The sequence below is a fragment of the Miniopterus schreibersii genome, assembly GCF_964146895.1.
Source record: "Miniopterus schreibersii genome assembly, chromosome: 8".
NCBI classification, from domain to species: Eukaryota; Metazoa; Chordata; class Mammalia; order Chiroptera; family Miniopteridae; genus Miniopterus; species Miniopterus schreibersii.
Window position 1 is genome coordinate 77,904,145 of NC_138109.1, and position 17,429 is coordinate 77,921,573.

Genomic DNA, 17,429 nt, shown 5'->3' on the forward strand with positions numbered 1-17,429 from the left:
TCTGTTGTGCATTGTTTAATTTGAATGGCTTTGAGACATAGAACTGTGAGAAGATAGGGCTAATGTTTAAGAAAGCCCTTTGGGAAGTGACCTAGGTGTCCATTGATGGACAAGTGGATAAAGAAAGTATGACATATATATACACACACACACACACACACACACACACACACACATACACATATATACACACACATAATACATATATATACATACTGGACTATTACTCAGCCATAGAAGGAAATCTTGCCATTTACAACAACATGGATGGATCTTCAAGGTTTCATGCTAATGATATAAATCAGAGAGAGAAATACCGTATGATTTCACTTATGTGGAATCTTAAAAACAACAAACAAAAAACAAGCTTATAGATACAGAGAAGAGATGGTGGCTGCCAGAGGTGGGGGTAGGGTGTGGGCAAAATGGGAGAAGGGGGTCAAAAGGTACAAACTTCCAGTTACAAAACAATTAAGTCATGGGGATGTGATGCACAGCACAGTGACAAGAGTTAATAGTACTGTATTGCACATTTAAAAGTTGCTAAAAGAGTAGATCTTAGAAGTTCTCATCGTAAGAAAAAAATTTATAACTGTGGTGATGGATGTTGACTAGACTTACTGTGGTCACCGTTTCACAATATATACAAATATAGAATCATGTTGTATACCTGAAACTAACGCTATGTATCAATTATATCTTTTTTAAAAAGTTCCACATTTTTAAAAAAAGGCATTTTAAACTATTACTATATGTAGTTTCTTTTAAGAACACAATTTAAAAGTATATCTAAGTCCATGTGAAAGTATGTAATTAAACGTTCTCTATAGAAAATTCACAAGGCAGCCTGGCCAGGCGTGACTCAGTGGTTGAGCTTCAACCTAGGATCCAGGAGATCGAGGTTCGATTCTGGGTCGGGGCACATGCCTGGGTTACCGGCTCAATCCCCAGTCGGGGGTGTGCAGGAGGCAGCTGATGTCTCTGAAATCAATAAAGACATATTAAAAAAAAATTCACACGGCAGTTTCCACAAACACTTTTTTTTTCCTCATTGCTTTTCAGAGGGAGTGGAAGGGAGAGAGAGAGAGAAACATCAGTGTGAGAGACATCAACTGGTTGCCTCCCACACTTGCCCCGACCAGGGCAACTGTGAGTTACTCAGAACTCCCCCCACTTAGAGCAGAGTGTCTGCATGGCGACTGGCCATAAGTCTGTCCTGTTTTTCTTACTTGGAGTATGTGTCTGTGTTTATAAGAGTAAGAAAAGTATTGTTGAATATATAGTAGAGACATTCATGTATATGAATAAAAGAAAGTGACCTGGATATTAAGTATAAGCCAAATCTTAGAAGCATATAGAATGGTGGTGGAGTCTTCCCACTATTCACCATAAATTCTGATACTTTCAAAATTTTTAAAATATAAGTTGATTGAAACAACAAGACACTTGTCTTGGGGAAAATTACCTAGGATTTATTTCTTTAGAGTAACTTGTTCCTACTTAAAAACAGAGTGCCCTATTGTATCAGCTACATACAAAACAGTTATAAAATTGTCCTTGGTTTTTCAATGATAAATGGAAACCAGAATTCTCCAATCGAACAAGGTATGCAAGGATTTTTTATGTTCTTTTTTTTGTTAAAAGCAAAATAATTTACTGGAAAATAAAGATAAGGGCCGAATGAGCATGCCCCTAATGGAAAAGGGGTATTTTCACAGAACCAGTATTTTCCCCATCCCACCTCCATCAAAGCGCACCGTGGGGCCGGGCCGGTGTGGCTCGGTTGGCTGGAGCATCGTCCTGTGCGCCGAAAGCTGCGGGTGGGATTCCAGGCCGGGCGGGCGTGCGCAGCGGGCCCGTGTTTCTCGCGCGTCCGTGTCTCTCCTCTCTCTCGGGTCAGTGGGAGCATATCCTCAGGTCAGGGTTGAAAAAGAAGGAACCCCCCATGCCCTTGGCCATTGGGTCTAGAACGTGCAATGCTGGTGCACACACCTGTGACCGCGGGCACAATACAGTAGAAGGGAGGGGGAGTGGAAATGGGAACGGCGGGCCCCTGGGCGCACGTGGCGGGCGAAAGGGGCGGCTTCCCAGTGGGGACCGGCTGGGTCTGGAGGCGCCCCGGCGGCGTCCTGGCCCCGTGTCCCCCTGGGCGGCGGCCGCCTCACGACCGCTGCTCGTCGAGTCGGAATCTGACCGGCGTCGTCGGCCGGCGCCGTCGCTCGCCACCGGCTCTCCTCCGTTTACTAAGAGGCGCGGCCCCCAGTCCTGCACTGCACCCCGGGCCCGCCCTGCCCGTCACCTGCGGATTATTCCGACCGTCATTCTCAGTCTGGCTCCTTCCGTGGGCTGTTCGTGGCCATGGTGAGCCCCCGTCTCCTCAGCCGCCGCTGCGCAGAGGCACCGGGTCCCACCGAACGAGCACAGCGGCGGCCCCAGGAGCGGCGGACAGGTTCCTTTCTTAGCAGAGGGGGCGCGTCTGCCAACGCGGCGTCCAGCAAGCCTTGGGGCGCTCGGGGCGCCGGGAAAGGGGCGCGGGACGGGGGCGCTCGGGGCGCTGGGACTGGGGGCGGGACGGGGGCGCTCGGGGCGCCGGGTGGGACTGGGGGCGGGACTGGGGCGCTCGGGGCGCCGGGTGGGACTGGGGGCGGGACGGGGGCGCTCGGGGCGCTGGGACTGGGGGCGGGACGGGGGCGCTCGGGGCGCCGGGTGGGACTGGGGGCGGGACGGGGGCGCTCGGGGCGCCGGGCGGGACTGGGGGCGGGATGGGGGCGCTCGGTGCGCTGGGACTGGGGGCGGGACGGGGGCGCTCGGGGCGCTGGGACTGGGGGCGGGACGGGGGCGCTCGGGGCGCCGGGTGGGACTGGGGGCGGGACGGGGGCGCTCGGGGCGCTGGGACTGGGGCGCGGGACTTCGTGCTCCTCACGCAGAGGTCCGGGGACTCCGGGCTCTGAGCTCCTCCCGCCCAGGGAGGAGAGGGGTAATTACAGAATGTGGGAAGGACCGTGACGGACTGAGCGTGGGGTTTTGACACTCACAGCGGCCGCCCCGCCAGCAGAGGGGGAGGGAAGGCTTCCTAGGAGAGCTGGGATCGAAAGCGGACCACAGGTCAGCGGAGCAGGGGAGGCGCCAGAGCCCCCTTCCGTTTCCCGCACCTAATACCGAGTGGACCCCTACTTTTCCCTCCCACAGCCTCCACCTGTCTCCACCCCTGAGCACTCCAAAATGCATCGCTTCAGCTGCAGAAAGGCCCCCGAGCCCTTTCTGGTGACTCGCAGCCCCGCCTGCTCCCTGCGCGCTCCCTCGGCTCCGACTCGGAGCCAGCACCAGCCGACGCTCCCGGGTGCGCGGCGCTCGGCCCGGCCCGCGGGCACCAGCCGGCGCAAACCCCGCTCCCTCCCAGGGTCCCCGGGCCTTTCGCTGGCAGGCCCAGCCTCTCGTTAGGCCTCTGTCTCCCAGTGGCCGGTGGGCATGCTACACAGGCCCGTCTCAGATCCGGGACAGTCTCCTGTAATACGTGCGCTCTTCTCACTTTTGAGACTCAGCTCAACTCTCACCCCATTTTAAGCCTTGCCTGACGTCTTCGAGCAAAATGAGCCATTCTTTGTGTCCCTAATTCTGTTGGCACCTCTATTTCAGTAGTTGTTAAGTGCACTGTATGTATTTTTCTATTCCCACCAAAAGGCTGGCTCCTGGAGGGAAGAACTGGGTGGTTTTTCTTTGTATCCTCTCTGCCTCTCGCAGTGTCCAGCGGCCAGGCCAGTAGGAGCCCAGTGGTCGCGGAGAGACAGACGGAATGTCTGAGCAATGCGCATCACCTCTACTCGTTTTAACTATTCTGCAAAGCTGTAAGAATTTTTAATGCTTAGAACCAGCATAAAGACCAGAGCCAGGATTTTCTGCCTAAAAACAAATGTCATCCTTTCCAAGTACTTACAATGAATATTAAAAGCAGGATCCAAAATCTTATACAGGATCATCATAAATATTTGCAAAAAGCATTTTAAAAATAGGGCAGAAATACATGAAAATCGTTCTTAAATTTTTTTGTTTAGGGTTTTTTGGGGGGTAGGGAGGAGGGCTCTACTGAGGTAGTGTTCTTCAGTTGGCCAACATGAATGTTAGGTTACAGCAATGGCAAGTGCTGTTTTATTTTCTGAATGTATCCTGTTATGAGTTAAACATGTATCCTACAATATTGTTTACATCTTTTGTTGTTTTGGCAAATTTTCCTCCACCTATGGATCAATGGTGAGTTCAAAGCAGCTCCTGTCTAAATGATTACAAATTCTTACTTAGAGTTGAAAGAAAAGCATTGTTCCAGGTGTGCTCCAAAAACTACTGTGATCACCGAAACCTTAAAATCTTATGTGGTGGGTCACAAGTTCAGTGCCTCAGACACACATCCCTCCTTCCTCATTTTCTATAATTCCCAGGGAACACTAGTCAGCATAAGTGAGCGAGCTAATGTGTCCTGACCTGCCTCACCTGAGACTCAACTTCTCCGCTGGGCAATCCCAGTATTTTAGAACGAGAAAAGGTAGTTAGTTTCTCCTCATTTCGAAAACTTTGGGATTTCCTGCTTTACTTTCTAATCTTGCTGTCATATTAGAACTTGTGATGCCACAAGATCAAGTAGGAGATTCTTCTCCTAATGACTATAACTAATCTTCACTGCAAAGGCAAGTGGCTTCTTAAATCTAACATCGTAACAGGCAGGTGATTATAAGTCATAGAAATGTAACTCAAAGACGTGTAAGTCATAAAAGTGTAAGTCATATTTATACAGTCCAAGATGGGGATCTCAATCACAAAAACATCAGAGACATGCATGATGAAAGGAACAGCTTATTAAAGGGATATTCTTTTGCTACATACCTTTAACAACATATCCGACCCCATAAGAGGGATTATATTAGACTAAAGGTATCAACATTATGAAAATTATTCACACTGCATTCCAATTAATAAGCCCCCAATTCATACAACCACACATTTAATCAGGAGTGGTACTGTTCTTGAACATTAGTCTCTATTTTTTAAATTTTACATGGATATTTCCCTGTAGAACTGTATACACAATTCTAAGAAGCTTAATGAGTTTCCTATACTAAATAAAAGGACGCAAATTAGAAGTAGAGAGAATGTAGCACATTCAAGAAACATTTATTGAATGTCAACTTTTGTCAGCCCCTGTGCTAGGAGATAATAAAACAGCAATAAACTTTCAGTCCTTGGAAAGCTCAGTTTATCAGGGGCCATAAACAATGCATCAGAATACAGTGTGATAAGAGCCAACATTAGATATATGGTGGGGGGGAAGGGAGGAAATGAGGGGATATCTGTAATACTCTAAACAATAAAGATAAAAAATAAAAAGAAGAAACAGGAGTGGGATAGAAAGATTGCTCAGAGGAGAGAATGGTTAATTCCAGGGACTCTAGATTTCCTAAAGCTAGTGATGGCTAGGCTGGGGTTTGAAAGACATTGAAGGAGCTTTCCAGAAGGAGAAAGGGGAAAGGGGCTTTCCAGGCAAGAGAACAGCCTGCAAAAAGAACCTGATGAGCCTGGCTCGTGTGGCTCTGCGGCTGAGCATCGACCTAGGATCCAGGAGATCGAGGTTTGATTCCGGGTCAGGGCACATGCCTGGTTGCAGGCTCGACCCCCATTTGGGAGCAGGCAGGAGGCAGCTGATCAATGACTCTCTCACCATTGATGTTCCTTTCTCTAAAATCAATAGAGATATTAAAAAAAAGAAAAAAGAACCTGGAGAGAATTTCCATTTAGGTGGGACCCAGGAACCAAAACTCAGAAGGAGGGAACCTTCTCCAACTGATGGAGTTATAGGTCTGAGGGACAAAAGTAATTGGTGCTGCTTTTGTTCCAACTCTGTCCTCTGGATGCTTGGCCCCAGGCGTAGGAGTGCATGGCAGAGCTGGGTGTCTCAAGTCTCAGTTTTCTGACTGGGAGACTAAAACGAGAAGCCTCCGGAAAGGAAAGTAACAGGGAAATTGCTGAGAGAGAGTTGGTCGGGGAAGTGACCCCATTAAGTTGTCTATGAACTGCAGGGTTCCTCCCTGAGCTGCTCCTGCATGGATCTGGTACTGTTTTTTTTTAATTTTTATTTTTGACACCATTACAGATGTCCCCAATCCCCCCCCCCCCCATAGCCCACCTTCACCCAGCCCTGACCCCCTCCTTCTGGCTATCACCACACTGTTTCCTGTGTCTATGAGTTTATGCATATATGTTCTTTTTTCAATATATTTTTTATTTTTAGCCCTGCTGAGCATGGCTCAGCGGTTGAGCATCGACCCAGGATCCAGGTGATCGTGGTTCGATTCCCGGTCAGGGCACATGCCTGGGTTGCAGGCTCAATCCCCAGTTAGGGGCGTGCAGGAGGCAGCTGATCAATGACTCTCTCATCATTAATGTTTCTATCTCTCTCTCTCCCTCTCCTTTCCTCTCTCTGAAGTCAATAAAGATATATTTTAAAAAATATATATATATATTTTATTTTAAAATTACAGTTGACATGCAATATTAGTTTCAGGTGTACAACTGCATGATTAGACATCTACATAACTTATGAAGTGATCACCCCAATAAATCTGATGCCATACACAGTTATTACAACATTGACTATATTCTCTAGGCTGAACTTGACGTCCCCATGACTATTCTGTAACTACCAATTTGTACTTCTCAATCCCCTCACCTTTTTCACTCATCCCCCACCCACTCCCTCCCATCTGGCAACTGTCAAAATGTTCTCTGTATCCATGACTCTGTTTCTATTCTGCTTGTTCATTTATTTTTATTTACTTTTTTACATTCACTATTATTTGTATTAGTTTCAGGTGTACAGCATAGTGGTTAGACAATCATTTACAAAGTGTTCCCCCTGATATTTTCAGTACCCAACTGGCACAATACACAGATATTAGAATATTATTCACTATACTTCCTATGCTGTACTTTACATCCCCATGACTATTTTGTAACTGCCCATCTCTAGGTCTCAATCTCTTCACCCTTTTCACCCATCCCTCAAAACTTCCTCCCCTCTGGCAACCATCAGTTTATTTGTTGTATCTATGAGTCTGTTTCTGTTTTGCATAGATACTTATCCAAAGAGGACATACAGATAGCTAACAGGCATATGAAAGGATGCTCAACATCTCTAATCATCAGAGAAATGTAATTTAAAGCCACATTGAGCCCAAGCTGGTTTCTCAGTGGTTAGAGTGTTGGTCTACAGACCAAAGGGTCCTGGGTTCGATTCTGGCCAAGGGCATGCACCTTGGTCGCGGGCTCCATCCCAGCCCCGGTTGGGGCACGTGTAGGACCAGTTGGTATGTTCCTAGTGACCAATCGGTATGTATCTCTCACATCGCAGTTTCTCGCTCTCTCCCTTCCACTCTTTCTGAAAGCAACGGAAAAAATATCCTCCGGTGAGGGTTAAAAAACGAAACAAAAAGAAAAAAACCCACATCGAGACGCCACTTCAAACCTGTCAGAATGGCTATCATCGTGTCTCTCTCTTTCACTCTCGCTCTCTCCCCTTCCCTTCCTCCTTTCCACTCTCTCCAAAAAATCAATGGAAAAATATCCTTGGGTGAGAATTAGCAACAACAACAGCAGAACGACTCTCATCAGTAAATCCACAAACAAGTGCTGGGAGGTGTGGGGAAAAGGGAACCCTCAGGCGCTGCTGGTGGGAGTGCAGCCTGGGGCAGCCACTGTGGAAACAGTATGGAGGGTCCTCAAAAGATTAAAAATGAAGCTCTGGCCCGGCCTGGCATGGCTCAGCGGTTAAGCGTTGACCTGGGATCCAGGCGATCAGGGTTCGATTCCCGGTCAGGGCACATGCCTGGGTTGCGGGCTGCAGCCGATCAATGACTCTCTCATTGATGTTTCTATCTCTCTCCCTCTCCTTTCCTCTCTCTGAAATCAATAAAGATATATTTTTTTTTTTTTAAAAAAAGAAGCTCCGTAGGACACAGTGATCCCACTTCTGGGTATATATCCAAAGAAAGTCAAAACACTAAAACCACCCCTATGTTCACTGCAGTATTATTTACAATAGCCAAGGTATGGAAGCAACCCAAGTGCCCATCAATAGACAAATGGATTAAAAATATGTAGTACGTATATACAATGGAATATTACTTGGCCATAAAAAAGAACAAAATCTGACCATCTGAGATAACATGGATGGACCTGCAGAGTATTATGCTGAGTGAAATAAGTCAGCCAGAGAGAGACATATGCCAGATGATTTCACTTACACGTGGAATCTAAAGAACACCCTCTAGGTCCATCCGTGTTGTTGCAGAGGGTGAGATTTCATTATTCTTCATGGCTGAATCATACTCCATTGTATGAATATACTGCTTCATCCACCCATCTATTGATGGACACTTAGGCTGCTTTCATATCTTGGCTATTGTAAATATTGATAAGATAATCATGTGGATGTTTATGTCTTTTCTTTCTTCTTCTTTTTTAAACCCTCACCCCAGGATATTTTTTCCTTTGCTTTTCCGATAGAGTGGGAGGGAGAGGGGGAGAGAGAGAGAGAGAGAGACATCGATGTGAGAGAAACATACCGATTGGTCGCTTCCAGCACATGCCCCAACCGAGGCTGGGATAGAGCCTGCAACTGAGGTATGTGCCCCTTGCCAGAATCGAACCCAGGATCCTTAAGTCCGAGGGCTGATGCCCTAACCACTGAGCCAAACCAGCTAGGGCAAGTGTGTCAGCTTTAAATCTTTTCAAAGAACCAACTTTTGGTTTCATAATTTTTAACTATTGTTTTCTTTTAAATAATATTTAAACTTTTTAATTGTGGTAAGAAAATATGTAACATAAAATTTACCATCTTTACCATTTTTAAGTAGTGTTAAGTATCTGCATTATTGTTCAGCAGCTTTCCAGAACTTTTTTATTTTGTAAAACTAAAGCTCTATACACATTAAACAACATTCTGCTTCCCTCTTCCCCACCCCCTGGTACTCGCCATTCAACTTTGCACTTCTATGAACTTGACTAGTTTAGATAGCTCATAGAAGTGAGTACTTGTATTTGCCTTTTGGTCACTGGCTTATTTCCCTTAGCACATTGTACTCAAGGCTCATCCACGATGTAGCATGTGACAGGATTTCCTCCCTTTTTTAGGTGGAATAATATTCCATTGTATGCATAACCACAATTTGTTTATCTGTTTATACAAACAGAAATAAAATTTCTGGATCATATTGTAATTCCATTTTATTTTTAAAATTTTTATTTGTTTAAAAATATGTCTATTGATTTCAGAAAGAGGAAGGGAGAGGGAGAGAGAGATAGAAACGTCAATGATGAGAGAGTCATTGAGCAGCTGCCTCCTGCACGCCCCCCACTGGGGATCAAGCCTGAAATCCGGGCATGCGCCCTGACTGGGGATCGAACCTCGATCTCCTGGATCATAGATCAATACTCAACCACTGAGCCTTGCTAGCTGGGCTGTAATTCCATTTTAAACTTTTTGAGAAACTGTCATGTTTCCATAGTGGTTGTGCTATTTTACCACCAACAGTGCACAAGGGTTCCAATGGCTTCACATCCTTACCAACAGTTGTCATTTTCTGTTTTGTTTTGTTTTGTTTGTTTTTTAGAATAGGCATCTTAATGGGTGTAAAATAATATCATTTAAATTTTTAAATAATTTTTTCAATTACAGTTGATATTCAATATATTAGTTTCAGGTGGATAGCATAGTGGTTAGACATTTATATAACTTATGAAGTAATCACTGTTTAGTCTACTAACCCCCTTACACCATACATAGTTATTACAATATTATTGACTATATTCCCTATGTTCTATTTTATATTCCCATGATTATTTTGTAACTTTTTTGTTGCTGTTAATTCTCACCCTAGGATATTTTTCCATTGATTTTTAGAGAGTGGAAGGGAGGGAGGGATGGGAGAGAGACAGACAGACATTGATGTGAGAGAGACACATTTATCCCATCCCCCCTACTCACTTCCCATCTGACAACCATCAATTTGTTCTGTGAGTCTGTTTTTGTTTTGTTTGTAAGTTTATTTTGTTTTTTAGATTCCATATATCAGTGAATTCATATTCTTTGTCTGACTTCTTTCACTTTGCATAATAACCGCTAGGTCCATCCATGTTGTCACAAATGGTACTAAGTCCATCAGAGATCTTGGTCCTATTATTTCATTTACCTAGTAGGCATCTCCACTTGAATATACAAATGGCGCTTCAAGTGAAATAAATCAACTACCTAAAATAGGATTTCAGCCCTGGCTGGTTTCGCTCAGTTGGTTGGAGCATCTTCCTACAACAAAAGGTTGTGTGTTTGATTCTGGGTCTGTGCACATACCTAGGTTGCGGGTTTGATCCATGATCAGGGTGACTGTGAGATGTTTCTCTCCTCTCTGTTTTTCTCCCTTCCTCTCTCTCTAAAATCAATAAGCATGTCCTCAGGTGAGGATTAAAAAAATTATTTAAAAAATAGGATTTCCACCCCAAACAGGGTTCTCTTACATGTCATTTCTGTTAATGTCTACCAGACATGCTAGTAACCTCAGACTCATCATTTCCCTTTCTCTTATTCACATCCAATATGACTGAAATAAAACAAAATACTGTTTTTTCCCTTTTGCTCATTGTAGAAAATTTGGAAAATACAGAAAAATAGAAAAAAATCCGTAACAATAATACCCTAAACTTTCAGTTAGAAATTTCAACATATTTAATTTGCTTTCTATTTTCCCAGATAATTAAGAGCCTACTGTATATATAGATGGGATCTTTTAAAACCTAAAAATGTCTTCACCATTGGAAACATTTTATAAAACTTGTTTTCAACTGAGATTTTAAAATTCAAATTCCAAAAGTAAACATTTTTAAAGGTTTGGAAAATACTGATGACTCAACATTTTGAATGATTACTGTTAACATTTTGGTGTATTCTGTTTTGCTAATGAAATATAAATTTAGGGGGCATTCATATATATGTACAGATACATGTAATATAATCATCCAAAAAACAGTATTTGTGGCCTACCTTAAATTACGCACTTTTAATTTTTTCACATGCTCCTTCAATAGCATAAATTTTAACATGTATGCTTCTTCATACATCTGACCTATTTAACTAATTGTCTCCAAAAGGTTCCAATTGGAACACACCAAAATGGCCTGAGTGCTAAAAAGAACCACCAAAACTTTTGAGAACCCATCAGGTAAAAGATCATTTCATTGATGTAGTTCAGCGATTTTCAACCCTTTTCACCTCCTGGCACACATAAACTAATGATCAAAATTCTGCTGCACACTGAAAAATACATTTTTTTGCTGATCTGACACACATACACAAAAAGATATAATTTTGATTCATTCACACCGGACAGCTATTGTTGTTGGCTCTTGTCATTTTTAAAGACAAATATTTTTATTCTTATTACATTTTTAATTGACTTTTTAGAGAGAGGAAGGGAGAGATACAGATCAATCCGTTGCGTCCGGAAGGCACCCCACAGGGGATCAAACCCTCAACCTGCGCACGTGTCCTGACGGGAATCGAACCAGCGACCTCCAGGTGTACCCGACAGCGTTCAACCAACCGGGCCAGGGCTGCCCAGGGCTGCTGTCTTTATTTGACAGTCAAGGAAACATAGGTCAGTGCCCCTGACTAGCCTGGTAGTGCATGTTTTAAAAATTGTGGTGGCACTCAGTTGAAAATCGCTGATCTCTTGGCTGGCGCCGCGGCTCAGCGGCTGAGCACCGACCTACGGTGCAGGAGATCAGGGTTCGATTCCCCAGTGGGGGGTGCAGGAGGCAGCCGATCAATTCTCTCATCATTTATGTTTCTCTCTCTCTGTCTCCCTATGACATCGGTGAAATCTTTTTTTTTTTTTTTAAATATATCTTTATCGATTTCAGAGAGAGGAAAGGAGAGGGGGGGAGAGAGAGATGGAAACATCAATGATGACAGAGCCCGCAACCCGGGCATGTGCCCTGACCGGGAATTGAACCCTGCTCGCCTGGATCTTAAGTCGACGCTCAACCGCTGAGCCACGCCCCGGCTGGGCAAAATCAGTAAAATCTTTAAAAGAATCGCTGATCTGGGTTCCAGTCCTTGGTCCATAAACACTTCTTTTCCCCCAGGCGCTGCCTACGCTCCGACAGCGAAACGCAAACCTGACCTGGAAGCCTGGAACCGGCGCCCGGAGCCCAGGCCGGAGTCGGCGGGACGCGCGCAGCAGGCCGCGGGCCGTGCGCAGCCGGCCGCCGTCACCGTCTGCGCGGCGCCTAGTGCTTACGCAACACGCACGCGGGGCGGCGCGCTCCTCTGCCGGCGACGGCGCTGCGTCAGGGGCTTTCAGGCGCTCGGCTCCAGGAGACGGCGACTGCTGTGGGCCTCGGCGCCGGCCTCTCGCGGCCTGGGAGCCAGGTCGGCGGCGCGATGAGGCGCAGCAAGGCGGAGGTGGAGCGGTACATCGCCTCGGTGCAGGGTTTCGCCCAGTCGCCCCGAGAGGTGAGTGGGGACTGAAGAGACGGCTGGCTTCCGCCCAGGCCCGGCCGCGGCCCAGCGTGGCGCCCGCCTCATGGCTCCCGGCGGCCGCCGCTCCCTGGCACTTAGGTTGTGGCGCCGTCGGGCTCGCGCGGTCCGGTGGGCGGCGTGGGGTTGGCGAGCTTGAGGGCGACGGGAGGAGGGGTGAGCCCGCGGCGGGCGGCCGTTGGTGCCAGCGCTTCCTCTTCCTCTGGCCCCCTTCCGACTGCCCTCACCCGCGGGCCCACCCTGGCCCGGGTTCCTTGGGCGCGGGCGGCCCGCGCGGCCTCGTCCCCGGGCTTGGGCGCCTGCCATATCCGGCGGGGTTCTTTTCGTCTCCCGGACAGTTACCCGCCGCGGCGGAGGCGGCGCCTTCCCGCCTTGGGGGTTGGTGGAACCCTGCGGGGACTGACACAGCCCCCGGGTGGGCTTTTGCTGCTGTGACCGGACCGTCGTAGGCGCCTAGGTGACCCGAAGCAGGGGCAGCCACGTTTGCAACTGCGTGGCTCATAGACCGCGCAGGGACACTGGAAATCCTCTCTGTTTTGAGGCGGGTTCTCCCCCCGCCCAGCACTCTTTGGAAACTTGTTTTTTTGTTGTTGTTGTTTAGTAAAACGGAATCTTGGGAATTCTAAGTTTACAGAGCGTTGTTACTATGCCTTGAAATTTTTAACCTTTTCAACCACATGCTCTTACGGCATTTTTCCTGTTGTAAGATAAACGGTGTGCTACGTATGTTTTGTATTCAACGTGACTTAGCGATTGGGTGTATAGTGTGAGGAAAAAGGAATTAAGGGTGGCTGCACAGGATCTTGAGTCGGTTTCCCTTGTGGTTCAGTCAGCTGCCCTTTATGAGCTGTGGGATTGAGGCATGTTAAACTTATTTCATCAATAAGATGGAGTTGTATTGATAGGAGCATATAGGATATTGAGCAAATAAGCACATAGTAAGCACTAAACAAATGTTAATGTTAAAAGGAGTCATTCTGACCTGTTGTGAGCAAGGGCCTTTGAGAATAGAGGTAAATGAGGAAGTTTAAAAAACACAGGAAGATCAACATAATTGTATCTTTTATCATACACGATACTTACGTTGTCTTATTTTGTGCTCCCAACAATCCTGTGGGTATTGACACCTGGAGAGATTAACGATTCCTGTCCAGGGTCGGTAGGCGGCCCAGCGGGATTTCCGTAGCGGGTCTGATTTAGCTGCTTTTAGGAATAGTGGAGTAGGCTACCAGCTGTTCCTCCAGAGGAGAATAGGTACCTACAGATTGCTGTAGTCATGAATGCAGATGTGGTATCTGAGTCTAACAGAACCTTATTAAGGGTTTCTGCACCCCTGAAATTAATACAACTTTGTAAAAAAGGAAGTTTAGAGCTTTCATGAGATTGTTAGTGGGCACCCTGGCTCCCACAAATTAAGAACTGCTGGTCTAGACAGAAGTTAGAATGTTCTTGGAACTACCTAGCTTTTCCATCAAATAAAGAGGGTTGGGGGCAAAATTTTAAGGATTGGTTGTTATCGCCAACTCTCTTTTACATTTAAAGAGTTTTATTTTAATCAGATGTTTTTGTTCAAACAAGGAGAAATCATTCACTTTAGAACCAGGGAATTTTAGTAGAATATTGATTAGCAGGTAAGTAACTTTGGAACTTGTGGTATTCGGTAAAGGTACTTCTAAGTAAAATGACAAAAAAGGGTGCTTTGGATAGCTTGGAAGGGAGATCGTGGAGGCAGCAGTGACAGGCCCTGTGAAGAGTAGGAAGAGATTAGTATTTACTTGGCTCCCCTTTGGCAGAGACCAATCGTGCTTTCTAGGATGTCCCAGTTCTGGGGTAAGGTGATGGGTTCATACTCTCACATTTTCCCTGGCATTCATTGTGCTTTCATTTGTTCGTCTCTTTTGTTCTGCCATTTTTCTAATCCTCTATACCAGCTTTTGCCCTTGTTGAAATTTTCACTTGTATTTCTTTAATTTTTAATTTTTCCACGTGAGTTCTGTTTAGTTTTCCTATGTTTCTGTCTAGTTGGCTTCCCATTCCAGACCCCTACTTTCTACTCCTTGGAGGCAATTTGACAGCTCTTAGTTGTTTGTTCTGTTTACGTCTGTACTTCTGAATAACATGTATACTTTTCTTTTTCTTTTTTTGGTTAATCCTCATCTTAGGATATTTTTTCCTTTGATTTTTTTTTTTTTAAATTTTATTTTAAGGGAGAGTGGAAGGGAGGCAAGGAAGGAGAGAGAGAGAGAAACATCGATATATTGATTGGTTGCCTCCCACATGTGCCCCGACTGGGACGGGGATCATACCTGCACCCTAGGCATGTGCCCCTGATCTGGAATAGAACCCAGGATCCTTGCACGGGCTGATGCTCTAACCAGCCAGGGCTACACTTTTATTTCTCCTTTCCTTCATTTTATGCACTTTCTACTCTGTTCTTCCAGACCTCTGTCCACAGATGTTTTTATTCCCCTCCCTTGTTCTTCCAGTACTGTTACTATAATTTTTAGTTAAATGAATATTTAGTGTTTATATAATTACAATAAGGTTAACTATCTTTGTATTTGAGTTGTCTTTATTGTGTAGTTTTATTTTTTCAGGAGTTAATAATTGCTTTATTTTTTGCTTTGTTTAGTTTTCTGTGATATATTACTAATTCTTTACCCAAACTCAATTTAAACTCTCAAGTGTGATCAAACAGTTCACATCATCCACAATTTCAAGTTAAAAAATGTTTTTTCAAAGCGCCTTCCTTCTGGAGCATTCTTGTTTTACTGCTCCAACCTGGAGTGGTTTCTGTTTCTCTTTGCTACATAGCTGTGTTCCCGGGACTTGCCTTTATCATCGTCTTGAGAAATCCTGCCTCATTTCTGTGTTAGACTTTTGGTTTCTTGTAACTCTAGTCCTCTTAACTTCCTCTGTTTTGGTATAGCACAATATCCAGTTTGCTTTGAGAAGGAATGAATGGGATTTTTTTTTTTAACGGCATGTCTGAAAAATGTCTTTACCTAATTTAATTAATAGTTTGGTTATCAGATTCTGGGTTCCAAATAATTGTTCCAAACTGAGGGTTTTGAGAGCACTGCTTAATTTTCAAATCTTTTTTACTATTGTTAGATACCTGATGTGATTCTGGTTCATTGCTTATAGGTTTTGTGAAAGGTTCATTTCAATTGGCACACATTTCCTTCAGTTCTGGACATTTCTTTGAGCCACCATCTGTCTCTTTTTTTCTGTCATCTTTCAGATGTGTTTGCTTGTTTATTTTTTTAATTAAATTAAAAAAATTTTTAAATTACAGTTTACATTCAGTATTGTTCTTTTTAACAAATATGTTTTTAAAATTGATTTTAGAAAGAGAGGAAGGGAGAGAGTGAGTGTAACATTGATGTGAGAGAAACATTGATCGGCTTCCTCCTGCACACCTCCTATGAGGGATCGAGCCCCCAACCCAGGTGTTGTAACCCTTTGGTGTGCTGGGACTAGGCTCAAACAACTGAGCCACACCAGTCAGGGCTCAATATTTTCGTTATTAGTTTCAGATATATAGCATAGTAATTAGAAAATCATGTACTTAACAGAATGGGCCATCCGATGCTTCAAGTTCCCACCTGTCCCCATACATAGTTATAATATTATTGACTATATTCCCTATGCTGGAATCTACATCTCTGTGACTGTTCTGTAACTACCAGTTTGTACTGCTTATCCCTTCACCTATTTCACCCAGCTCCCCAGCACCCCTTCCCTCTGACAACTGTCCGTCTGTTCTCTGTATCTATGAGTCTGTTTCTATTTTGTTTATTTTGTTCTTTGATTCCACATATCAGTGAAAGCATAATTTGGTTCTGATTTGATCCCCCACATTTTCCTCTCTTATTTGTGCTTCTTCTGTTTGTTCTATTTTTGAAAGAGATTTCCTGTAACCTTATCTTCCAGGGGAAGGGGTTTGGAGATTCAGTACCTAGACTTTACTTATCCTTACCCTCCCCCTTGTCAGGTCTCCACAGTTTGGAGCCCATCAGTTTATACTGAGAACAAGCCCATTTACTTCAGCTTTTTACAAGGAGTGTGTGTGGGGAGAGAGGAGTAAATTGTGGCATTTTTCAAGGTCTGAACAGTTTCTATTTTTATAGCCTCACATCAATTCCTGATACTTAGTAGCTTAAGTGAATTCAAGCATTTGCTTACAGTGGCATAAGATGTCATGGAAAGAACCACATTGACTGCATCACAGATCATCCTGTATGGCATCACCTCTGCTCCTTCTCAGCTATGTATGTATTCTTACACAAGGCACTTACCCCCTGGGCTTCTTCAATTCCTTTGTGAAATGAGCAGATTGGAGACAGATTTATCAAGTTTCTCCCCAATTTTATGGTTCTGTATATTAGTCTTTAATAACTGTTGTTATTAAGATAGTCTGCTTTAATGAGACAGTTCAAAATAGATAATGGAGTTCATTTTTTTATATTATGTATTGACATGGTGTCTAGTGGGAATCTATTTTTAAAAAGGGAGAAGAAAGCTCTGTTCCTTTTAGTGCCATCTTGACTGCTATGTATTATCATAAATTTCCTTGTATCTTTGAAATTTATGAGTTCATGAGGGTAGGGGGAGGGAGACTATGTATACCCAATTCTGGTATATTCCTTTGCTTTTTAAAAGTATTCCTGATTTTCTTGACCTGTTTTTGCATTGTTAAGAATATTGAATGAAGTTTAAGATTGTAGTTCTTTAGATGTATAATATACTCTGTTAAGAAAGATGTGGTGTCAATACCATCATACTAAGATCACTTGGAATAATTTTCTGAGTATGTGTCACTATTTTGACATAAAATTAGAGTATATAT

At 44.4% G+C, this 17,429-nt stretch overlaps 1 protein-coding gene across 3 annotated transcripts in view; it reads left to right on the forward strand.

Moving 5' to 3' along the window:
- The first annotated feature begins 12,370 nt into the window (after window positions 1-12,370).
- LOC308561150 (E3 SUMO-protein ligase RanBP2) overlaps window positions 12,371-17,429 on the forward strand; it is a 65,173-nt gene continuing 60,114 nt past the window's right edge. For all 3 annotated transcript variants that reach the window (XM_081145733.1, XM_081145734.1, XM_081145735.1), the window contains exon 1: window positions 12,371-12,553. In XM_081145733.1, the coding sequence (XP_081001859.1) occupies window positions 12,482-12,553 (72 nt within the window). In that variant the 5' untranslated portion in view covers window positions 12,371-12,481. The remainder of the gene's footprint in view (window positions 12,554-17,429) is intronic.